Source organism: Heloderma suspectum, chromosome 1, assembly GCF_057233095.1.
Source record: "Heloderma suspectum isolate Gila_16-S chromosome 1, 16-S_ref, whole genome shotgun sequence".
Classification (NCBI taxonomy): Eukaryota; Metazoa; Chordata; class Lepidosauria; order Squamata; family Helodermatidae; genus Heloderma; species Heloderma suspectum.
Window position 1 is genome coordinate 22,027,616 of NC_139458.1, and position 24,320 is coordinate 22,051,935.

A 24,320-nucleotide genomic window follows, 5' to 3' on the forward strand; every position below is an offset into this window, starting at 1 on the left:
CTATCAGAGGCATTCTTAAAACAAATTTGTGTTGTAGTTTCATTTCCTGCCACTCAGTCTTCAAGCTCATTAATTTTTGTCTCCATTTTTTGCCATGATGCATTAATTAAATCTACAGCTCCTTGCAAGGTGCTGATGGAATTTTGGATTAAATCCAGTCTTTTGGCTTGTTCTGTAAATTGCAAAGATAAAGTCTTTTATCAGAGTAAATAATTCCCCTATATCTTCTGTTCTCGAAACTTTTGACAGAGGAGGTGCGGGGGGAGTTGATGCCAGCTCCTTTCTTCTCCTCAGCGCAGACATGTTTCTCTCAAACAGATCTTGCAGGTCCTCAGATGTCCTCAAATATTGTTAACATTTCTTAAATCATCCCTCAGAAGTTGTTGATATTTCTTAAAGCATATATTATTATGGAACATGTTAGCCCTGTTTTCTCCTATGAAATAGGAGTCTCAGTACAGGTTTTTGTGATGGTAAAGCTCTGGAGAGATAATCCTGGAATCCAGCCCCTCTCCCACTATCTTGAGGGGGGTACTTTTCTCCAAAATATTATCCAGATGTTGCCTTGCCCCCCTTTAATTCCAGGGGGGAATGAAAAGGTTTTTCAACCTTTTAAAAGCTGTTTGAGAAAGCTCCCATGGAGCGCCTGTGGGATGCTACCAGAGTGACATTGGTTCCAACCGGAAGTCCCTGGTTACTGCATCTCAAAAAGGATATTGAGCTTTTCTACACAAAGCTGTTAATCTGCTGTATCTACTTTTGGTTTCGTTGAAGAATTGAGATCCGAGCACTACACAAAGAGCGTTTCCTTTCCTGCTTTTCTGCTACCTAACCTCTAGGTGGCATGGTAGTATAGTGGAATAGTGCAATTACACAAGTGGAAAAAGGATTTTCTTTTGTTTTCACAAAGAATACTGCATTTTCGCTGGTCTAAAAATCTTGCTGAAAGTGCTGTTTAAAAACAAAAGCAAAACTGGAGGGTCACAATGTCATCTGAAGACCCATAAACAACCATGAATAGGGAACAAGCAGAAAATAAATGCTTTGTGTAGAAAAGCTCATTACACAACTGGAATAACCAAAATGATCAGGGGGCTAGAGCAATTCTCTTATGAGAAAGAGGTTACAGTGTTTGGGGCTTCTTAGGGCTAAATTCCATTCTTCATTAAATACGTGGCATGCAACTGGTCCTCATCGTTTTGTTTATCTTAGTGTAAGCTTTGTAAACTGCCCAGAGAGCTTTGGCTATGGAATGGTATAGAAATGTAATAAATATTAGGGGGCAGGGGAATCTAGACTGGGACCACTGTGCGAGGGTAGGGGATCTTACCACTCAGCCATTTTCCTCCACAAATTCCAAAATTGCGGGGTGACAGTGGGGAATTGGAGCTTAAACCTCCCCTACAACCTCCAGATGGTGTTCCCGACCTGTATTGGGCCCCCACTTGCTTACATTAAGGGGAAAAACCAGCTAGTATCACCTGCACACTACACATTTAACATAATGTGTAGTTTAGCCAAATGGTGAGTAGAGAGGTTTATAAAATCATGCATGGTATGGAGAAAGTAGACAGAGAGTTTTCTCTCTCTCTCATAATACTAGAACCTGGGGTCATCCAATGAAGCTGAATGGTGACAGACAAAAGGAAGTATTTCTTCACACAGTGCATTGTTAACCTATGGAATTTGCTTCATAAAATGTGGCAATGGCCACCAGCTTAGGTGGCTTTAAGAAGGGCACTAGACAATTATCATGGAGGATAAGGTGCTAGTCATGATGGCTATATATTACCTCCAGGATCAGAGGTAGTATGCCTCTCAACACCAGTTGCTCAGGAACACAAGCAGGAAAGTGCTGTTGTGCTCATGTCCTGCTTATGGACCTTCCAGATGCATTTGGAAGGAAACAGAATGCTGGACTAGCAAGGCCTTTGGTCTGATCAAGCAGGGTTCTTCTTCTGTTTTTATGTAACTTACAGCACAATCCTATGCATGTCTAGACAGAAATAAGCCCTACAAATCCCAGCATTCCCCAACCAGAAATAAGTCCTACAATTCCCAGCATTCCAGGAGATGCCACTTAAATCCACTCCGGGTTTCAGTCAGAACCATTCTGACTGAAAGCACCTTGGATAGCTCCTTTAGAGTTCTGACTGAAACCCGGAGTGGATTCCCCACCCTACTGACATGCAAGCCGTCAGCCTCCCCTGAACACCTTTCATCCTTAGTTTTTGTTCCTTCCCATTCCAGTACTCTGAGCAGTGCCGGCTGTTGCCAGCGTTTAATTTTCCCACAATGCCTGTGACATAGCTTTGTTCTGGGGCATTGTGGGAAGCTTAAAAGGGAGCCACTCACCTGCTCAGAGCACTGGCTGCCCACTGCTGCCACATAAGCCCACTGGTGCCGACCAAAGGAGGAAGGGGCCCAGCAGGGAACATTTTGCCCAGGACTCCCTCAGTTCTGTTTCCCACCACCTCCCGATATAATCCTTTTAACTGGAGGTGCCAGGGATTGACAATGGAGGCTGGTGGTTCCAATGTCAGTGTGACAGTGAATCCGCTCCAGGTTTCAGTCAAAACTCTAAAGGAGCTATCCAAGGTGCTGAATCTAGTTTGGGGATATGGTTCAGCACCTTGTATAGTTCCTTTAGAGTTCTGACTGAAACCTGGAGCGGATTCACTGACATCGGAGCCATCAGCCTCCATTGGACCTGGGACCATCTGCGTGCAAAGGGTGTGCTCTGTCACTGTGCTACAGTCTTTCATGTCTGCCCTCTCATCCCCTGCCTGGGTATAGGGTAGAGATAGGGAAGAAATGCGTTCGGTTTGAATTTTAATGGGAACTTAACTAATTTTGCAATTTTGAACCAAAATATGTAGCGAAACTCAGTTATCCTTCAAAACTTGCACCTATCCAAATTTTGCAATGGAGTTCTCCGATCAAAAAATGTGCATATTGGTGAGTGTGTGGGGGGGTTGTGTGCACAAAAATGTATCCATTCATGAAAACAACGTTAAAAAATTAGGAAAATTGCTTGGAAAAAAGAAGTTATTAGGCAAAATTGCACACAAAAATGTGAATGTTCAAGTGAATTTTTTTATTTTTTTTTTAAGTATCACCGAGTCTGGAACAACCCAAATGTAAGATTGGAAAAATGAGAAACTGAGAGAAATCAAAACTGACCCTAGTGTGGTATCCCTAGTCTGGGGTAATCAACTTTTGAAACCACCCCTGTAGCTCTCTCTTTAAAAGCATATGTGAATTATTGCAGCCATTAGCTGGTGATGTAATATTCAGCCCTATGCCATGAAAAGCTTCAGGTGCTGTTTTGACCTTAGCAGACAAACCTCTGCTAAAAGGCACAGGAGTAGGCCTAGCTAGGTTTTGTTCTTGCCAGTTGGCAACCATACTTGGACAGCTCATACAAATATATAAAAAGAGCAAAGAGGGAGGAACATACAATAATATACCATTTAAATAATTTAAAACCACATAAAAAGTTACAATTACAGCCGGGCTGGTAGGAGTCTTAGAATGACACCTTTGTCACAGACCAAAGGACTTCCCAGGGCTTTTACTTCCAATGTATCACCTCAAAAAGGAAATTCTTGATCTAAACACCCCCCCTAGTGCTTTCCAAGCAGTATAGCACAATGTCTTTTATGCAGAGGATTTTCATCTTAAAAGAAGAGAAGCAGCACCCACACACACATAATTTTTTAAAAAAATTAATTTTAGTACATATCTGCCAACTGCTAAAATTAGTTTAAACAATTTACAGCTAGGGATGGATGATTTTGTCAATCTTGGATTCTCTCCATTTCTCATTTTGGTTTGTCCTGAACGTTGAGCATTTTTTTTAAAGTTTGCATGAAAATCAGTATACATTTTTGTGCCCAATTTTGCCTAATAGTCACATCTTTTGCAAACAAATTTTCTAATACAGTGCATTTTTTATGTTATTTTCACTAATATACATGTGTTTGTTTACACCTTCCCCTAATATATGATTTTGCACACATTTTTTGACTGGAGAATTCCATTGCAAAATTTACAGAAGTGTGAATTTTGAAAGAAAAATGAGTTTGGGTTCACCTAGTGGTTTGAAAGTGCAAAACTGAGCTCCAGTTTCTCCCCCACCCATACTTACAGCCAGATGCTCACTCAGAAGCAGATCCCACTGAAATCAAGATGACTTCCTTCTAAAGAAATATGCATAGGATCACAGCCTTATAGGTACATTTCCACAATCTCCCCCCGCCCGCAGCCCCACCATGCCCTTCAGTGCAATTCTTTCCACTTCAAATCTTCCATAAAACTTCCTACCAATTAAAAACTCTTTATTTTAGGAATGCTTCTTTTATGTTTTACCTCCTATGTGGACCACATAATCATCTGTGTGCAGCCTCAGTAAGTGATCTAACATAGAACACAGATAGGCAGCCCAAGTTCTTTTTCTAGTATATAGATATAACTCCCCCCACAAAAAAGATAAAGGAAAAAATAGCCCTAGATTTTTCAGCATTCCAGTTTGTTTGTGCCATCACACATGACCAAGAAACAGGACTTCATGTACTCTGTTGTTGTTTTAAGTAAAAATTCTGCACAAAGGTCAGCGAAATGAGGGCAAGAGATGTCAACAGTCAGTAGAGGAGATAAAAATACAATATAAAATACATAAAATCAATCATTCCAAAACTCTAGAAGCACTTACAAATGCTCAGATCTAGGCAGTAAAATCTAGGATCTAAAATGCCTGGGAGAAGTGGGATGTCTTTTGTCTGGTGCCAAAAATATCACCAGGCAGGCCTCCTGTAGAGAGCATTCCACAAGTGTGGTGCCACAACTGAGAAGGCCTGCTCTCTTGTAGCCACTCACCTAACCGCATTTGGTGGGAGCACTTTAGAGGAGGGCCTCCCAAGATGGCTTAGGAGTCTGAGCAGGTACATACAGGAGGAGTATCCTTTAGATACTCTGGTCCCAAGCCATTTAGAGTGCACTCCTATAGCCGCTAGACATTGTGCAAAGGGCCATAGGATATTGGGTATTCCCCCTCTGAGGCCAGAGACAGCACTCAGAAGGGTTAGTTGGAGATCCGATTCCCTGCCCCCACCCCCTCTCAGCTGGCATGGAAAGAATTGCACCGGCTGCCCTCTGAGGTCAGAAAAATTGACCTCAGAGAGGGGGAAAAGGGGGCATTCTGGTGGGCGAGAAGGAGATCGGAGAGGGCAGGATATGAGCTACCCTGAGCCTCTTCCAGCCTCCTTCCCTCCCCCTCCAAAGTGCCCCCGCTAGATGGGTTAAAAAGCCCATCTAGTGAAATATGCAGGGCAGGAGATTGGGGAAGTAGAGATCGCCTTCGCCTCTCCTCCCGCCCTGAAATGAGTGATCGGAAGCATCCAGATTCAAGGGCTTCTGGTGATCAAGGGCACGATCGATTGGATTGCGACGTTAGGGTTTTCAGGGTCAACATCCTCACTTTGAATTGGGCTTGGAAATGAACTGGAAGCCAGTGAAGGTGATGAAGTCCTGACATCACACAGTCATTGCACTCAGTCCCAGTTAGTAACATAGCAGCTGTATTTTGGACTGGGTGAAGTATTATATGCCACCTTTCCTCTAAAGAGCTCAAGGTGGGATTCCATTGAATCTTCTCTTTATTTTATCCTCACAACAGCCCTGTGAGGTAGATTAGTCCGAAAGAGGATGACTGGCCTAAGGTCACCAAGTAAGGCACATAGGAGCCGTCGGACCATTGGTCCATCTAGCCCAGGATTGTCAACACTGACTGGCAGCAGCTCTCCAGGGTTTCAGGCAGGAGTTTTTCCTCGCCCTGCCTGGAGAAGCCTGGGATCGAACCTGGGATCTTCTGCACGCAAAGCAGGTGCTCTACCCACTGAGCTACTGCCCCCTCCCTAAGATTAGTTGTCAAGTGAGGATTTCAACATAGTTCTTTGCAGTCCTAAGCTTACATCAAATGTCATGAGAGCTGACTTCTCCTTGCTTTCCTCCCCCCTGCAGCCCTCACACATCTCCAAATCTGTTCTGGAGAGTCCCCATCCCACCAGATCAGATTTTGGGGGTATGCTGGGGGCTGCAAGGGGGAGGGGAAATCTGTTCCACCGACAGTTTTTGTTCTGCTGGTGGACAACCTATAACTCCTAGGTCGCCACTTCACCAGGAGTGGACAGAAGGTAGATCTCCAGATGTTTTGAACTTCAGCTCCCAGCATTCGTGGTGATTGGCCATGCTGTAGGGGATTTGGGGAGATGAAGTCCAAAACACGAGGAGATCTACCTTCTGCCCAGCCCTGCACTTCAGATCTCATCCTAGTGACTCTCACAGATGTGAACAAAATCCAGATTCTAGTCTCTCTGGGGCACAGTAAATTTTTCCAACCCAGTTCTAATTAATCTGTGAGGGCTGCAGGTAGATCTGTCTAAATAATTCTGGGCAGCATATTTAAATATAGGTGCTTTACCTGCTTTGCTGTATTTTGTTTAAAAGACAGTTGTTCAGTTGGACTTTTTTCTTCTTCTCAGTTTGAAGGGGCATCTTTGAAGCTTCAGTGACTTATGGGATCTGAAGCCAAACTGCCGTTTGAAGATTTAGCTATAAGTTGTACCATGCAGCCAAAGTAAACTTCAGAAAGCTACAAGAGACACTTACAAAGAAAGAAAGAAAGAAAGAAAGAAAGAAAGAAAGAAAGAAAGAAAGAAAGAAAGAGATCTGCATCAGGCAGAAGTTTCTATCTTCCTTCAGGATGCAAAAGTAGCAGTTCAGTTTCATGACTTGCCTGCAGTGAGGTGAGAGCAGCATACAAACACACACGCAGAGGAACACAAGTGGTTCAATCTCTTGGACAGAGAATGTAAAGGATGGAAACAAGATCGTTCTCGACGAAACGTCTCTGAAGAGGCTTGGACAAAAAGCATGGCAGCATGAATAGAACTCATTTCATTTCCTCAATGTCATATCATGCACCAGAAAAATTAAAAGCACTATAACTAAGCAAGGCATATCTCACAATTCGTAGGGCTGATTTTGACATATGTAAAAATAATACTTAAGATTTGTATAGCATCTTTCAACATGGCTTTTAAATGGTTGTTCTGGTTTTTAAGGTTGTTTTAAAGGTTTTACTAGGATTTTATTTGATTGTTTTTTTATTTTCTTAACCTTTTGTAAATCACCTTGGTTGGCTTCAGAAAGGCGCCATAGAACACAATAAATAAATACTTTCAAGTGTAATAACCATTATTCGGTTATAATTCTTACAAAAAACCTGTAAGGCAGGTCAGTATTATTATTTCCCATATTGTAAACTACTTGGGCTGGTGGGCAACTGGGCTTGAGAGAGAGCAGCTTACCTAAGGCAGGATTCAAGCCAAAGACTCAAGCAGTGGCAGTGCTATTCAGACCGGAGGCAGCGCTCCCTCTCCCACAGCAAACACCACAAATAAATCCTTTGTTGTCTTCACTCCTTGTCTGTGTCTTCTGTGTCTTTGTTCCAGAACTTCCTCTAGAGACACAACAGTGGCTTCAGAATGGTGAACTGGATGTGCGCACCCGCTGCTGAAGGCAACAGTGCAAGGGAGATGGCTTCGGAGGGCCATCTGTTCCAACGCCCATTCTATCAGCATGGAAATTAATAAAAGAAGAAAAGCCCCATTATTCAGCAGCAGCAGCCAATCCTAGCCAATTGGAGAGGGTAGGGGTAGAATAGGCAGGAGTGATGCCGCACGATCCAATCAACTGGCTTCCATTGAGCAGCAGAACCTATAAAAACAGTTGTGGGCATGGCTACTCTGGGAGCTGTCTAGTGAGGGAGGTGATGTGATTGATCCGGTTCTGCCTGTGCTTGCATTTTTGGGAGAGAACAGAAGATGCAGCCCACAGCTATTAAAGAAGGATACAGCCATTTTTCTTCTTATAAAGGGTGGTGGTGGAGAGATTTAGGGAAAAGATGGTTGGGGAAAAAGGTTTAATTCCCCCCTTTTCCTGGAGTTCTGTGGTTCCAATCCTAATTGGGACTACATGTGCTTACACTGGAATAGGGATGTATGGAACCCCTACCTTTCATTCCGTGTGTGTGTGTGTGTGTGTGAGATCCGTTCCTCCCCCCCAGAATTCTCTGGAGCGGCTCCACATCCACTGGATTCCACGGACCAGCACTCCTGCTCTGGATCCTCAGCCAATATGGCAATGGCTAGCCTATTGCGGGGAAAAACACAGACGCAAATGGCGTATTGGACACCACTTGTGGCCGTAAAGCCTTGAGTTTTACCTAATCACAGCTGATTATGGCTCTGTTTACGTAAAATGCAGGGCTTTACAGCCGCAAGTGGTGTCCACTATGCCATTTGTGGCTGTCTTTCTCCAAGCAAAATGGTAATGGTGGCTGCCATTGTCAATTCAGCTGAGGATCCGGAGCAGGAGTGCCGGTCCGCGGGGGATCCTCGGAAGGTGGAGGTCAGTGATGCCATTCCGCCGCGGATTCTGGAGGCCGGATTCCAAAGAATCCAGTCCGAAGAAGCCTCATTTGAGTCCACGGTGGAATTCTCCACCATCCCTACACTAGAATAAAGCAAACAGCCACTCTCAGCTCCACCAGTGAGCTTATTAGAACATGTATGGTTTGATCCTAACCCTAACCTTGCAATGTAAAGGGCTGCTTTATGTTTAAGTTTCTGCCCCTGGCTCCCCTTCCCCCAATCCTTCACTGTTTTTAAAAATCACTCCAGTTGAGACTTGCTCTGTCTTCCAGTTCATTGTTCTGCCTTCCTGCTCCCACTCCTTTCCCTTGAAAAAGTGATAGATATTTGGGGAAACTCTAATATCCTTCCTGTTTGCAGAGATCTTTTTGGTTTGGTGGGAACTCCCTGATTACCTGATGCTCAATCCCTTCTCCCTCCCTAATCTTCACTACTTTCACTCCCCCATTCTTTTTCTTTTTACCCGGCTTATATTGTGCTCCTCTTCCACCATGAAAGTATTTGTCAGATTTTGCCTGGTGTCACCCTTCTTTTTATAAGTAATGTGGGGTTTTTTGTTTGTTTTAACTAGGCAGGCTTTTGGAACAAGGGGCTCTCCCCCGTTTCTAATCTGGATTTTTTTTTTAAAAAAAACGATCTTTTTTGGTGGTCCTTAATATTCATTTTTTTGGAGCAGAAACAAACATGTTGGTTTGGGTGTCTGAGCTTTGTTTTTCCCCTCTTGAAGGGATCCCCCCCCCCATTTCTGCTGGTGGTTGGTTTCTGTGCCATGGCTGCAGTAACAGTGGTGGGATTAGCAGTTTCCTCTGTGTGGTTCTGGTGTTTGGCTGGGTGTGTGTGTGTGTGTATCACTGGGGTGAGCATGGGGTGTATGGATTGCTGTGCGAATCCCTCTCCCCTTGCACTCATAATCTTAAAGTTCATGCATCTCATTTTCCTCTTTCTGTGGTATAGGGATCCCCATGCAGGATTCAAAACACTATTCTGCCTCTGGTGACCCCTTCGCTCTGCCTCTTTCTTCCTACTCAGAAGTAAATTCCATTGCATTCAATGTGACCCACTCCCAGTTAAACATATATAGCAGGCATGGGCAACACACAGCCCGTGAGCCACATGTGGCCTCCTGATGTGGTCCCCGCTGCCTCCCCCATTTCTTTTTAAAAGCTCAGTACCCAACAGACTGCAGCCCATGCTGGCGTTTTGGGGGCAAAAATGCCTCCGGCACCTCCAGAAGTTGCCCACCCCCGATATGTTGTCGTTGTTGTTGTTGTTCAGTCGTTCAATCGTGTCCGATTCTTCATGAAGGCCAGGTCTTCCTGTCCTGCGCTCTCTCCCGGAGTGTGCTCAAGTCCATATTCATTGCATCGGTGATGCTATCTAGCCATCTCATCCTCTGCCGTCCCCTTCTCCTTCTGCCTTCAGTCTTTCCCAGCATCAGGGTCTTTTCCAGAGAGTTTTCTCTTCTCATTAGGTGGCTAAAATATTTGAGCTGTAGTATCGCAGCCTAAATCCAGTATTTTGCTTTTAGTACCAAAAATGCATTATTTGTGGACATTAGTTTGACAGTGACCCATAATTGCAGTTACAATATCAAAACTGCATCTACAGAATGGTTTTCTGTGCATGCAGTGGAGGGAGAGGAAGGAGGTGGTTGGTCCTATCAGTTTACCCAAAAAATATCACCAGCAACCTGACTCTAAAAGGGAAAATAACTTTGGAAAGTGAGGTTTTCTAAACACAGGCAAACAAGTTTCAGGTGTAGGGAATTTCCCAGAACCCAGTTTGCAGCTTGGAAGGTAAGTGCCACCTGCATATTGCAAGTTAGCAGAGCTTCCTGGAGGGGAGGGAGTTACAGCCTCCAAGTGTGCAGCAGTGATAATTGCTGGGGCTTTTTGAATTTCTGTGCTTTGCGGGTTCAGCATTATCAGAAGATCCACATTTCCTCCCTTTGGTACAAGGATCTATTTTGATTAGTTTAGTGTTTTTGATAGCTTTCATTATTTTGCATGCTCCTAGGACCTTGGAGCATGGAAAGTAATGAAAGCTATCAAAAAAGGGATCTGGGTTGTGAGCCTTTATGCAGTTGCACATCAATGTTTTAAAAACCACAAGTCTTGGTGCAGCCTAAAGGCTAACTAATCTATTATGGCATAAACTTTTGTGAACTACGGTGCAGTTCATCAGATGTATGAAATGTTATCCTCAGTTAGTAGGTATATACACACATGGTTGGAGTGGGGGGCAAAATTGTAAACAGTGAGGGCAGAGGGAATAAAAATGCAGGTAGTACAGACAGTAATAACTACCTTAACAGCAGCCATTCACAAAACAGCTGTTAGTGATAACAGACATCCCTGCATTGGTGAGCTAATTAACATTCTTTTTAAAATATATATACGTTTATAAATACTTACCAGTGAATAAATATGATACATGGGGTCTTTGGCAGGAATGGAACAGGGAATTGGAATGTCCTGTTTTGTCTAATCAATGGACCATCGTTTTTGGTGTCTGTACCTGATATGTCTATGGACCCCCGGTTACATCTTATGCAGCAAAAACTTTTGTTTCAGGTTTATTGGACACCACAACATCTCTTTAACAAAGGCTTGTCTAACTCAGCTAACTGATGGAGGTGTAATACAGTTAATGCTTCTTTTATTCATATGTTTTGGAAATGCCCAATTGTTGCCTCCTTTAGGGAGGAAGTTATTATATGGATAAACTTTGTATTGGAAAGCTTTTTAATATTTACTGATGTATATGTTCTCTTACACTATTTACCTGCTTCTTGGAATGTAACACATGGTCAGCATAAATGGTTTTTTCGCACCCTCCTGGCTGCTAAAAGACTGATTACTACAATATTGAAAGATAAAAGCTCACCACCTATAATGCAATGGATTGAAGACCTAACAACACTGGCAACATTTGAAAGAGTGGTATATAGACGTCACTTGCAAATGGACTCATATTTGGATATTTGGAATGTTTTTGCTGACGTTTATGTGTAATCTATTCTTTTTTCCCTAACATTGTAGTATTTGAAACAGAGGACTTTAAAGCATGTTGTTATACTTCCAATTTTTTGTTTTGTTTCTTTGTTTTGTTGAAACTCACAACAAAAGAATTGATTAAAAACAAACAAAACACATGTAGTGTGATAAAAACTTTGTCCTTGTTCAAGCTACATGTGATGGGAGCAGTGTCTTGATTATGTAGTTCGGCAGTTATGTGTTGAAATCTGACTCTGAAACTCCTTTGTTCAAGAATGGCCATCTTAACATCATCGACAGACTCCTGGAAGGTTGAAGTGTTCCTTCATTGGGTTTTCAATATTGACATTTCGGACATCAGATGTGTCCACTTATTCTTTTGCGTAGACTAGACACTGGCCTGTTTGCAGTGGAGGCTGGTGGCTCTGATCTTGGTGGGGCTATGAATCTACTCTGGGTTTCAGTCAGCACCAACCAGAACTCTAAAGGCGCTAACCAAGGTGCTGAACCTATTTTGGGGATAGGGTTCAGCACTAAGACAGCTCCCTTAAAGTTCATGTTGGTTCCAACTGAAACCCAGACTGGATTTTAAACCCCACCACAATCGAAGCCGCCAGCCTCCACTGCCTGTTTGCCCCGTGTACAATGCAGTAAGGCAGGCAACATGGTGAAGCTTGGACTGGACCTTGGAGCCAAAGTCCAGGACACTGCAGTCCATGGAGCCCCCAAATAACTACCCAGAGAGCAGCAGGTGATAAGGGCATCAGAAGCAAGCTCCACTTTACTCCTGTCATCATGTGAGAGCTAGTATGATGTAGTGGCTAGAGTGTTGGACTGGGAGTTGTGAGATCTGGGTTCTAGCCCCCACTCGGCCATGGAAGCTGAGTGACTTTGGGCCCAACCCTCAGCCCAACCCACCTCACAGGGTTGTTGTTGTGAGGATAAAATGAAGGAGGACTATGTATGCCACCTTGGGTTCCTTAAGGAGGAAAAAAGGCAGGATATAAATGTAATAAATAAATAAATACATAATGGTGCTATGATTTGAGTTTAAAATGCAAAAGTACACATGCTCAGGGTATTATTCTTTTCATCAGGCTTGTCAGGTTTGTTGTTTTAACGTATCACGAATGTAGAAGCAGTTGCAAAGCATGGAATGGCGATTGAAGAGGGAAAGAGAAATGTGAGTTTGTGCTTCACAACTGAAGCAATGCATATGGTCCATAAGACCATGAAGTCCGGGGCCTAAAATGACCTAGCTGCACCACTGCCCTCTAGATGTTTTGAACTACTACTCCCATCAGCCCAGGCCAGCACGGCCTGGTCAGGGTTTATGGTATGTAGTCTAAAACATCTGGGGGACACCCCATTCCCTACCCTTTCACAACACCATCGCCAGCACATATTGCAGTGGAAGCTGAGCATGTTGTGGGTGACATCGGATCCTCAAACAAATGTTGTCCAAGTTAATATGGGGATAGAGCTGGCACCAGGGTCTGCCACAAGGTCTGGCTCCTGCAGCTGTATCTGTTATGTGGTCCACTGTTGCTGATATGCAGCTGTTTCAGGCAGGGTTCCTCTGCAGGTCTACCACCCAGGGCCGTGAGGGAGAAGTGCTATTGCCTGGGACGGGCTGCAGAAGGGAATGTTGGACTTACTGTGAAGGTTTCAGTGTCGGCTGGTGGCGCTGGTGTCAGTTGTGCATCCATTCTGGGTTTTAATCAAAACCAGTCAGAACTCTCAAGGAGCTATCCAGGAGCTGACATGACGGCAAGTAAAAAAACTTTCCAGGGAAGAAGTTTTAGAAGCACTGTATGTGGGGGCTCAAAGGGAGGTTTCACTAAGCCCCTCAAAGCTATATGGAGATTCCAAGATGGGAACCTGTGCACAGTGGAAGGTTGCAGTAAGGAGGCTCCTCCAAGCAGTCTCCTAATAGGTGGATGCTGGGCCAGGGGAACCTTACTGCTGCACATGGTGTCAAGGGCAGCAACCTGTCTTTTTTTGATGTATTAGGCCGCAGTCCCTGATACAACCTAGCTTGTAGGAAGGCCAGCAAATGGGTAACCCCAGCGCTCAAAAGTTTGGGATCCCTTCCACCTATTATCAGTGGCAGAAAACTCACCATGGGGTCTCGTAAGTTCAATTTGCAGAGGCTCTGTGAAATGTTACGAATGTGGAGTTGTAACCAGTTTGGGTTGGGGTGGAATACACTTTCCTGACTTAGGGAAATCCCTTCTGGAAGGGAGCAGCCATGGATCCTGAATAGACAGATGTATCAGGTCAGAAAACCATGGTCTTCTGGGCCATGCTGGAGCCACCAGTATAACCTCCACTTGCTCCAGACCAATCTACTGACGAACCTTTGAAAGGAGAAGGGGGAAGGCATTCCCCAGGGTCTTGGGCTGGCTGCTGAGAGAACTTCTGTCTGATCCACTCCTCCTGTGGTACCTGAATTTGAACTTGCTCACCTTGCAGCTGGTCAGAGGGGAACAAATCCACAGCTAGAGTCCCAAATTATAGGACTATGGTAGAGAACACCCGAGGATGAAGGCTCCATTCTCCTTCATCAGCATCCTGCTGACTGTTACTTTCATATTGAACTGCCTCAAGAGGTGTTCTGCTGACAGTTGATAAGTTGTTCCCTTTGAACAATGGGCTGAAACTCCTGTAGGGCTGGGTGGACCGCCCACAGCTCTAGCAAATTCATGCTGTAGGGACTCAGAAGCAGATCACCTGCCCTGAGCAATTGCTGTGCCGCAATGGGCTCCCCCCCCCCCCCGAGGCTCGCATCGGTGCACCCTTACTGGATCTTTCAGGGGATTCCTTTTCCCCGATTCCTGTCCAATGACTGGCAAGCCTTCTGGAGTCAATGGTAGCCTGCACACACTGTTCCCTGGGCAAGGGGTCACTCCCATCCTCTAGAGTGGCTACTTCTGTCTTTCCAGGTTAACATTGCCCTACACTAACACAAGATACTAGTTCCTCAGTTGGTAAAGAAATTCCTCTGCTGGTGGCTGTCGACAGTTGATTTACATCCTTAAGTTTGAACAAATAGTACTGTATAACTTGGATTTTGAGGTATGTTCACAGCCAGAGACTTGTAGCCAGCTGGCTTTTAATATGAGGTTGTACTTTTATAGCTATTATACAATTGCACAGCAGTGTCCGAAAGTAAACTTGCTTCATGGACTGGTCTACACTCAGGTTGATCATGGGGTTAAACTTTTTAGGAAATTTTATGTATTTCAAAACTGCCAACTATTTCCCATCTTCCTGTGTTAAGAGAGCTGTAGGCTCCCCATTGACAGGGAAAACAGTAGGCTTGCTGAAATCACTTTTGGCGGCAGAACTTTTTGGTACCAGCACCTTATACTTAAAAAGACACCTTCCCAAATAATTTGGATCTTAAATCACCAAATTTTACACATTAGCCAAGCGCTTACAATGTATTTAAAATGATTTCTAGGCCACCATGTAGGGTTTCATGAGGATAAACACCACCACCTAGCTAAAAGGCTGTAAGTATAATGGCACGAGTCTGTGCATGCAAAGGGAACAGAGAAAGGTCCAGATCACTCAGGTGACTGGGTTGTTGGGTCAGATTTTGCATGAACCACAAGAGGACCTCCCAGTACTCCATTTTACTCTCTGCCACCCATACATGTGAGCACCAGCAATTTATTTGAGAAAATAGAGACACAGTAAAGGAAACTGCTCAGATGGGGACTAAACCTATACGTTGCCCCCAACGACTCCAGCAAGCAAGGTAAAACCCATTCTAGGTTGTTTCTTGGCCAGATTAGATGAAGTGTTGTGTCAGTGAATAACCACCAGGAATGTACCACGATTGAAGATTCCAAAACCAAATCCTTTATTTTCACAACTGTATAAATGTGCTCCAAGTATTTACGCCCAAGACAAGTTTAAAAGAAACATGCTGTGCAGCAAACTTGGATTAGTTTGCTGGTGTATTAACTCCTCTCATCTGTTAAGCTTAGTTACAATACCAATCATGGTAAGAGAAATTTGAGTTCAAGAAGTGTAGCACGATGTTTATAGCTATTACAGCTTGTGCACACATGTTGCACTTCTGTCAAGAGATGCAGAGAAGGTATGTACTGTAAAATGGGAAACTAGGTTGATTCACTTTAAATAGCATCAATATCAATGTCCTCTTCCTTTTTGTTTGCAGTCTTCACAGTTTCAACTTTAGGTACACTGGCTGTCTTGGAGTACACCACCTGCAAGAATATGCAAGTTTAGTTAGTGGCACATTGATACCTCACATGTCCGAGTAATTTTTAGAAACCTGCACATAGCTTCGATTGCTTTATGTAGATAGCGTGCTATGTGCCTGGGCAGGAGAAGGAATAAATCCTTCTGCCACCTTTCCAACAAAGAGATCTACAATGCTCCCAGTTGTCTCTTCCACAGCGCATGGGGCTGCTTATATACTGTTGCATATCCACAGAATGGTATAAACTTGCACCTTCACTGGTGCTGCACTTATTAAATTCAGCCTCTAGGGTAATTTCAACCTAACAGCCACAATTTTAGTTTACACAAATGCAGATCCCCTTTCTTGTAAAACTGAACTGCCATATTACAGATGGGCTGGCTTTGAGTCTAGAACTTCTACAGAGGCCTCACTTAGAAGATGCGGGGTACAAAAGTAGAAACAACACCGAAGTACCTGTTTCTAATCTATTTTTAATACCAGAAACATTTCAAAATAAAGCTTCCAAGATATGCATGAGGTAACTCATTGCTTGAATATTTGTTAGTTGAAGTTTATTATCTTTAGCTCTACCTCAATATTTTCATCTTCATCCTCTTCTTCCTCATTACCAGATGATTCCTCTTCAGCTTCTTTCAGCCATTTAATGAACGGCTCTGCTTTGACACGAATTTCTTTGGCAAGCTCTTTAGAGACATATTTCTTCGAGGCCTGCAAGAGGAGAGTGACGTTAGCAGCTGTTTCAGTTCGCATACCATCAGTTTTCGAAGTTTATGCATAGTTGTACAAATCTAGAGACTTGTAGGCAGCTGGCTTTTAATATGAGGTTGTAAGTTTCCCTGTCACCAGACTAGTTTTCAGAAAATTGCTGAAGTTTTGAGCTTGCTGTTCTCTTTAGGGGGATTTTCGTTTTGCAACTCTTCACCTTCGGATGTAAATTTTTGTTATTTTGTTTGTAGGTTCAAATATAAATCTGAGTATTTGCGTTCACCACACTGATGTATTCTGCTTCAATAATCTCAGCACTTCAGAAGGGGGGAAACTGCCTTGGAATACACACTGCAATATTCAGCATGTCCCTACTTAGCACTTTTGTTACTAGCCACACAATGCAGACTACATTTTCAGCAGTTAGCTACATACTGAAACCCCCCTTGCAAAATACACAGATGTTCCTAAAATTCTTTTCAGGCAACTATCTCCTTTTCTTCCTCTTTCTAGTTTCCTGGAGGACCGACGAGGCTTACCCAATGGAAACATTTACAGCCCCATTAAGTAAAAATCCTGTACTGCAACCACAGAATTCTTAGGGTATCGCCTCAAAGGAAAGAGAAGGATTACAAGCAATTTGATTGCTTGAGAGATATATCTTGATGTCCAATACTGACCTTTTCTGCCCAGCTCAAAATGACCTCTTCTTCCAGGAGATCTGCATCATACATTTCCTTCAGGATGTGTGGAATTTTAGAAATCAGCTGAGACTGATGCATGGCTACCACACACTCCAGGCCATGAAGAAGGTATCTCTGAGCTTTCTTGTTGTTGTGACAGAACTATGAAGTGAATGGGAATGCATGAGTTATGCTTAAGTCCATTTGTGTAAATCAGCTTTGTTTTTAAACCACTTGCCTGGTCATCATAAGCAATTAAGAATTTCACTCAGATTAGTGAGCCAGAAGAGGGACCCTCCCCTCCCGCCCCCCCCAGCTCCACACTGCATGTCTATGCCAGCAAAGAAACCAACTGGGCTGCTGGCAGAGACGTAGAATGCTTTGCTCCTTCTCTGGCCGCCCACTGCATTTCCATATTGCATGTGCAGGAGGTGAAGCTCCCCCTATACGTTCAGCACAGACATCAAGAGGATGACAGAGGAAAGTAGTGCCACCACCAGCCTGCAAACCTCTTGCAAGTTGGCAGAAGACAAATGAAGTACCCCCACCTCCACCTCTACTACCACACCTCATGTTTTAGCCATGTGAAAACACTGCCGGAACTTACACGCAAGAAATGGCGCCTGTATTTCTTTATCTGTTCTCTTATCTTTTCATCAAAGAGGACTTCAGTCAATACCAAGGGGCCCATAGCTTTAACATCCAGTCTTTCTGCTTCTGCCACAATATCTTTGTCAGAAGAATCTATGACACCTTCTTCCTTCTTTTTCTGAAAAAAGCAATTTTGCTTTAATTCAAATGCTGTACTTGCAACATGCTGGCCCTGTATTCATCCACACTACTAAATACCTTAACATTAAGACTAGTTCAGTTATTGAAATGAGCCAGCCAATCTTGTTATGAGCTTATGCCATTTCAATCTGCATATTATAAGAAGTGAGAGGGAATTGGACAAATATGCTTTTTACCTTAACGAAGTCAAACAGTATATTGACTCTTTCTTCAACAGTCCTTTCTAGGTCATCAGTCAATGTGAGAACTTTTGCATGATCGCTGATTTCATCCATTCTGCGCCTCTGGGCTTCTTCCGTTGTGTCTTCACCCCAGTCATCATCATCATCCTCCTGAAAAGTTTAGGTTAAAGCAAGAGCCACCACCATACGTTAGCTCAACACATACTTCTCTCTCTCACTGGAAAGCAAAATGCAGGACCAAGAACATGGATATTTATGATCGTACCAACTATTTCTCACCTATTCAAATTTGGTCACTTACCGCTACATTTGGAGGACTAAGCTCTTCTGGTGGTGCGGACTGTGGTGGCGGCGTCTCAGTATTAGACACAGAACCATTCTCTTTATCCTTGCCTTTTCTATTCTTCTTTTCTTTCTCTTTCTTGCCTGTACCAGTCTCACTGCTCTCTGTAAACATTAACAAGTGTCTACTCAGCAGCTGTGTTTCAAACAGACGTGCACCTCAGCCTTTGCAAACTTTTCAGTTTCAGCCAACACCTCTAAATATAGATTGAATGGTTCTACCTCACTGAACCAGGTTCCGACAATGAAAGCTTAGATACATTTTGGGGCTGGAGTAAAAACAAACCAGACTGCAAAGCTGCCTTAGAGACAACATATGGAAAACATCTGACTTTCTAAGAATCAAAATATAGAAAATTGTTTATTTCACACCACTTCAGCTTCTAAACTATTAAATACCTTCCCAGAACAGTTTGAAGTTCCAGAATGCAGAAGACTTTGCAAGATAATTTAACTCTTTATAGATTATCTTAGTCAGTGTTTCTGAAATAAAAATCCAGACCACCAGAATGAACACCAAACTGTACCAAGTGATCATAACTCACAAAACGGTCATGCTGCTGCTACTTGTGTCTTTAGTATACTTGTCCAGCGACAACACAGCCTGAAATGTCAGCAACACTTGACTAGCCACCAGTAGTGTCACAGCAGAAGCACTCTGAGTGGCAGTATTAACGCCAAAAGGCAGACATGAATGAAAGATAACCATGTGTTTGCTCATGGAGAAAAGTAGTCATGTTAGAGTCTATATAACAGATGACCTCACCGAGAGACCACTGGAATAGGTGAGACTATATTACTATTGCAAGCTTAAATTGAAGTAGACAATTAGATATCTACCACAGAGTGTTGCTTGCATAGTCTTAAAATGGTGTTAACTGAGCATAACTGATGCTTGCTGGGTAGCGCAGATTAGTTCTAACCCCCACTATGCTGCTTGAAAGGTTTCAACTAGTTTACAAATTCCTTTAGGAAGAAAATGTTGCTATTTTCTCACCTCTTACAGGCCAGCACCAAAATCAGAGACAGATACATTCACTTACCAGGTGGGTTTTTGAGGATGAACGTGCAGAGTTTATGGTTTGTGTCAAGCATGCCTCGATAGCCACAGGCTTTGCAAGAGTTACCAATAGTTTGTTTCTTAGGATTGACATGCTGCCAAAAAAAGAGTAGTTTAATGTCAGCTACATCCCTAATATTTTGAAACAAGCTAAAATGGAGGGAGGTAGGAAGACAGACACCTTTGCTCTAGTTGGACTGCCCCCACCCACAGGCCAACCCCAACTGCTCTGGGGGAAAGATCCTGATGACTTGTTTTAATACTGTTTCACTGTAATTTTATTAATGTGTTTTGATTTCATTTGTAAGCTCCCTTAAATGGCTAGAATCATCTACAGACTTTTGAGACTGGAACATTTAACTAGCATGCTCCAAATTCAGAAATGACATTGAAATCCAATTAGTGCCTCTCTGCCAAGAGAAGGCTTCCCTCAGGAGAATGGGGAAGGTGGTAACTCCCCCACAAGCCCCCTGCCCTCCCAAAACTGTGCAGAGCAGATGTGGGGAGGAGAAGGGCTGGAAAGAAAGGAAAAGTTTCACTGTGTCAGCAGACATCCGCTCATGCAACACTGGATTCCACCTTGACATTATCCTATATTACTCAGAGGTTTTCCCGACTTCAATGGCTTACTCCTAGGTAAGCGGGTATAGGATTATAGCCTGAACTATATTAAGATTCCATATTTTATCTGTTCTCTGGTCAAATACAAGAGCATAACGTGTTGCTGGAAAAAACCCCAATTACAGTGAGTCCAGCTAAATATTTTTTTCACTTAGTTTTAATAATGCTGTTGGATCAGATCCCTTCGTACTCTGCCCTGGTAATACTATTATCTGCCTGAAATATGTGATTTGTGTACATTCTGAAAATACCACCTACCAGATCAGTTTCAGGATTCTCACACTCAGGACAGAGAACAAATTTTTTAATGAACCCATCCAACATGTCTTGTAGCTTATTCGCCTCATGAGATCCATTGACAATGTAACGGTCATTCTTAACATCAAACTGGGTCTGTGCTCCCAGCTCACAACCAAAAAATTTGGTGGGATCTTTCAAAAGAAAAAAGAAAAAGTAGTTAAGACTTTGGAACACGCCATTTACGTCTGCAGCATTAAAAGGACTTCCCCTGACCAAGCTCCTTTCTACATCTGATTGCGCAGAAGCAGTAATCAGACCCTTATCAACATTAGAACGTCTTTACCAAGCTCTTACTGTCTGTCATCTGTAAGACCAGCCTTAAAATTCCCACACATAATAAGCTCCTCATATTGCACAGCCGACTCAGCACCGCCTTTTGTTAAATAGAAGACAGCACAAAATCAGGGTTATGCATTGTGAGACAGTACTGTGCACACCAAAACTGGCAATCACCACATCAAGCTGCACACAGAGCTCTTCTTTTCTGCCTTAAGGGCTACTGGCTCTATGAAGCAGGAAGACTGGTGGCAGCAACATGGCTATTAATTGTGGTTCCGGGTTCAAGGGGGGAAACAGCAGGGCTTGATTATTTTTCTCTGCAAGCTAAACTTGCACAAAAAATGTTCAAATATAAGACATTTGCAATCTCTAGTAGATGCACCTTTATAGTAATGCACTAGCAAAAGGAAACCAGAGGATAAAGTCTATGCACCAACTTACACGTAGGAGGTCGATTAAGCGCCTTTGCAACGTCAACCATGTTGACTATAACTGTCTTTATCCCATTTCCTTTGCCCTCAACCTAGGAAGAAAAGTTTGATTAAATATATATATCAAGTGCAGTCCAATTCAAGTCAGAATTCTGAGGTTTCAGAAGTTTTAAATATGGTGAAATTTAAGATTAATAGTGGAGTAGCTACCTTGGCAATCAGACGGGGCATTTTGTAGCGATAGAACTGATCTGAAACACTGCGGTTGACATTGACAGACATTTTGGCTTATTAGTAGCTTTATCAATAAGATGGAGAGATCTTTGATTGCAACTTTTTGGTATCTTCTGTCTGGAGAAGACGTGATGACATAAACGACTGCAAGAGTTCTCGGTCTCTGACATGAAAAATTTTTCGCCACCAAGGCTGTGAGGTTCTTGCTTGTATGCTATATTTCCCCAATACAGGTACCAATGGCTGCGCAACAGCTCTGCAAAGTTAAGAAAACAAGAAGACCTAGCTTTAAAATAGTAAGGTAAAGGTGTCCCCAACCAGTCGTGTCCGACTCTAGGGTGCGGTGCTCATCCCCGTTTCTAAGCCGAAGAGCCAGCGCTGTCCAAAGACACCTCCGTGGTCACGTGGCCAGCATGACTGAACACTGAGGTGCATGGAACGCTGTTACCTTTCCCGCCGAGGCGGTACCTATTTATCTACTTGCAATTTCTTGCTTTCGAACTGCTAGGTTGGCAGAAGCTGGGACTGAAGACGGGAGCTCACTCCGTCACGCAGCACTCGGGTCTCGAACTGCTGACCTGCCGACCTTTCCAGTCTGCAGTTCAGCATCTTAACCACTAAGCCACCGCGGTCCCTTTAAAATAGTATTGTGTGGTTATTATTCAGGAAAGGCTCATCCCCTGTCAATATATTAAAAGGCAGTAAAGAGTTACTTTACTTTAACTTCATTAGCCACTCCGCAAGTACTAGTATGCACAAACTGAATCATAACACTGCCAAGTCTAATTGGCCCACAGAAATAGTCACACCTTTAAACAGCAACCCAAAGAACCTCTACTTGATTGTTATGCTGCTTGGAGAAAAAGACAAGTACAGTATTAGAACCAAACAGCTGCAAACTGAAGCAAGATAGAATTATAACTGCTTGTTCTGTCTAGGACACTATGAACTTGCTACAACTATAAGCCAGTTACGTTGCAGACAAGTTCCATTTCTGGATTTGATAACAGTAACCACTTGTCATATTTTATTGCCTAGTTGCTCTACAGCTATTAAGCAGGTAACATTTTTATTCAAATCTGTCCCTGTTAATATTTAACAACCAGCACTTGCTTTAGTCAAATAATCAGTTTAGATGGAGGTTACCTACTATCATTTTGTATGACTGCTATGCTTGAGGGTGTTCTGTACTCATTAGTGGATGTTGGAACCCCAAGGGGGGGGGGGAGGAGAAATCAAGAGGCCATAGTTCTGAGAGTTTATAGCAGCCTTTAAAAGATACCTGAACCACCTAATTGCACAAATCCCTCACAATAAACACAACTGCACCTATTCCTATTTAAAAGAATCAAGCTTGTTTACTCCAGAATAACCCAACAAGAGCTTTTTATCAGAGAAATGTTTCAAACATGGGACCTGCCACCCCATGACCAAAATATGTGCCAACACCAGCAGCACCATGAAAGCCTCCCTCCGCTTTAGCCTTAAGAAAAAGTGTGGGAGAAAAAGGAAAAAAGCCAGACCTCACACACACTGGAAGGGGTAAAGAAAACTTGATGCCTTTACCTGCTAGGGATTAGAGCCATTCACACACCACGAGGCTGTCGCGTATTAAACGGCACTTCCTCTCTTTCTCTAACCCCCCCCCCCTTTCACCTCGGTGTCGGAATGACTCAGAAATGCAGCAATTAAGCACTGAGTCAGCCTAAGAGGCGGCGGCATCGAGCCGCGCAGGCGCCTCTCCTCTCTCCCCCCACACTTTCGGAACCCCCGGAAGAGAGAGAGAGAGAGAGAGAGAGAGAGAGAGAGAGAGAGAGACACACAGGGCAGCCCTCGCCCGCCCTCCCCCTTCCCACGCTGCGGGTTTAGGAACTGCGCCACAGAGCGCGCGCACTCCCTCCCCCCGCACGCTCCCCTTCGCCCCTCCCCCCGCCCAGCATCACGAGGAAGGAGGCGCGGAAGACCGGGCAGCCGCCATCTTGTGGAGCAGCGCGCGCGCTGGGGGGGGGGGGCATGTCGAAGAAGCCGCGACCACCGTCTGTTCCCTTTCTCTTCCCCATCCCTCCTCCTCAGTTTCAAGACAGACCCCCCCCCCCCGCCAGCGCTCACCGGAATTTGGGTCTCTTCTCTGGAGAAACGGAATCGCGGCATCCCGTGTCGTCGCTTTCCAAGCGCCTCATGCTCGACCCCCGCCCCCCTCCCTCCCCCCCCCAGAAAGGTGAGGGGGGATGTTGGTTGTTTCTGGGGTGGGCGCGTTATTTTTTGTGGCGTGCCCGAGGGAATGCACTCCCTTTGCTCGGCTTCACAAAGGACGCGTGAGGGGTCCGACCAGAAACGGGCGCCCTCGGCCCCCAGACCCCCTCCCTCCTGCCGCCGCGTCCACTCCTTTCTAGGCGCATCTTGGCGGTCTTCAGAAGGGGCTTTTCACGGTCACGTTCTGCGCCCCCCCGCACACTCCGAGACCCCCCTCCGTCAGCCTCCCCCCTCCACGTCCCAGGGCAAGAACCGGGGCCCCTCCCCCCTCGAGCGCTCCCCTCCCCCCGTATATTCAACCGTCCGCCCCCCCCCCCACTCAACTTACCGTTTTCGTCCAATACAGACATAAACCCAACGCTGCTCGCCCCGGGCTGCGACGAAGCCGAATTGGTGCGAAGAGAACGATGTTGACGGTGGGGTGTCACCGAGCACCCGGACGCTTTGGGGGGATATGTATCCGGTGATCGAGGGCGGAGGCGGGCGCCGCAACCGCCAGGAGAGGGGAGGGGGGTCCGAGCGTCCTGAGGCGGGCGGGATCAGCGGGAGCAGCCGTGCCGGTTACTCTGCCGGGAGGGAAATACAATCAGCTGAGGCAGCATTGTTAGATTGGTGGCGGGGGCGCGCGCGGAGAGGACGGGGGAGGGGTACGGCGGGGGCGCGCGCGCGCACACGAAGCCGAAACTTGCCGTAGCGGCGGCATTAGG

The 24,320-nt window shown here is 44.5% G+C and overlaps 1 protein-coding gene, 1 long non-coding RNA gene and 1 other non-coding gene across 3 annotated transcripts in view; 1 reads left to right on the forward strand and 2 right to left on the reverse strand.

The window, feature by feature from the left end:
- Positions 1 to 7,480, forward strand: part of LOC146357000 (uncharacterized) — a 49,641-nt gene extending 42,161 nt beyond the window's left edge. Inside the window, exon 3 of the long non-coding RNA XR_014788277.1 lies at positions 6,543 to 7,480. This is a non-coding gene — a long non-coding RNA (uncharacterized LOC146357000). The remainder of the gene's footprint in view (positions 1 to 6,542) is intronic.
- A 7,858-nt stretch (positions 7,481 to 15,338) lies between these two features.
- Positions 15,339 to 21,554, reverse strand: EIF5 (eukaryotic translation initiation factor 5). Its single transcript, XM_084838135.1, has 10 exons — positions 21,337 to 21,554; positions 21,137 to 21,218; positions 20,375 to 20,547; positions 19,479 to 19,590; positions 18,395 to 18,540; positions 18,088 to 18,243; positions 17,727 to 17,888; positions 17,117 to 17,281; positions 16,302 to 16,439; positions 15,339 to 15,732 (listed from the first exon to the last, which is right to left on the reverse strand). The coding sequence occupies exons 1-10, from the start codon at positions 21,406 to 21,408 to the stop codon at positions 15,640 to 15,642; spliced, it is 1,299 nt and encodes a 432-aa protein (XP_084694261.1). The 5' UTR covers positions 21,409 to 21,554; the 3' UTR covers positions 15,339 to 15,639.
- Positions 19,170 to 19,290, reverse strand: LOC146357002 (small nucleolar RNA SNORA28). Its single transcript, XR_014787068.1, has one exon. It is a non-coding gene; the product is annotated as a small nucleolar RNA SNORA28 (small nucleolar RNA).
- Positions 21,555 to 24,320: the final 2,766 nt, after the last annotated feature.

Excerpts from the sequence above, each read along its gene's own strand:
- EIF5 (XM_084838135.1), bottom strand. The coding sequence starts at position 21,408 with ATGTCTGTCAATGTCAACCGCAGTGTTTCAGATCAGTTCTATCGCTAC. Across the intron at positions 19,591-20,374 it reads AGAATCCTGAAACTGATCTG|CATGTCAATCCTAAGAAACA; the intron begins GTAGGTGGTATT and ends TTTTTTTGGCAG. Across the intron at positions 15,733-16,301 it reads ATGAAGATGAAAATATTGAG|GTGGTGTACTCCAAGACAGC; the intron begins GTAGAGCTAAAG and ends ATATTCTTGCAG.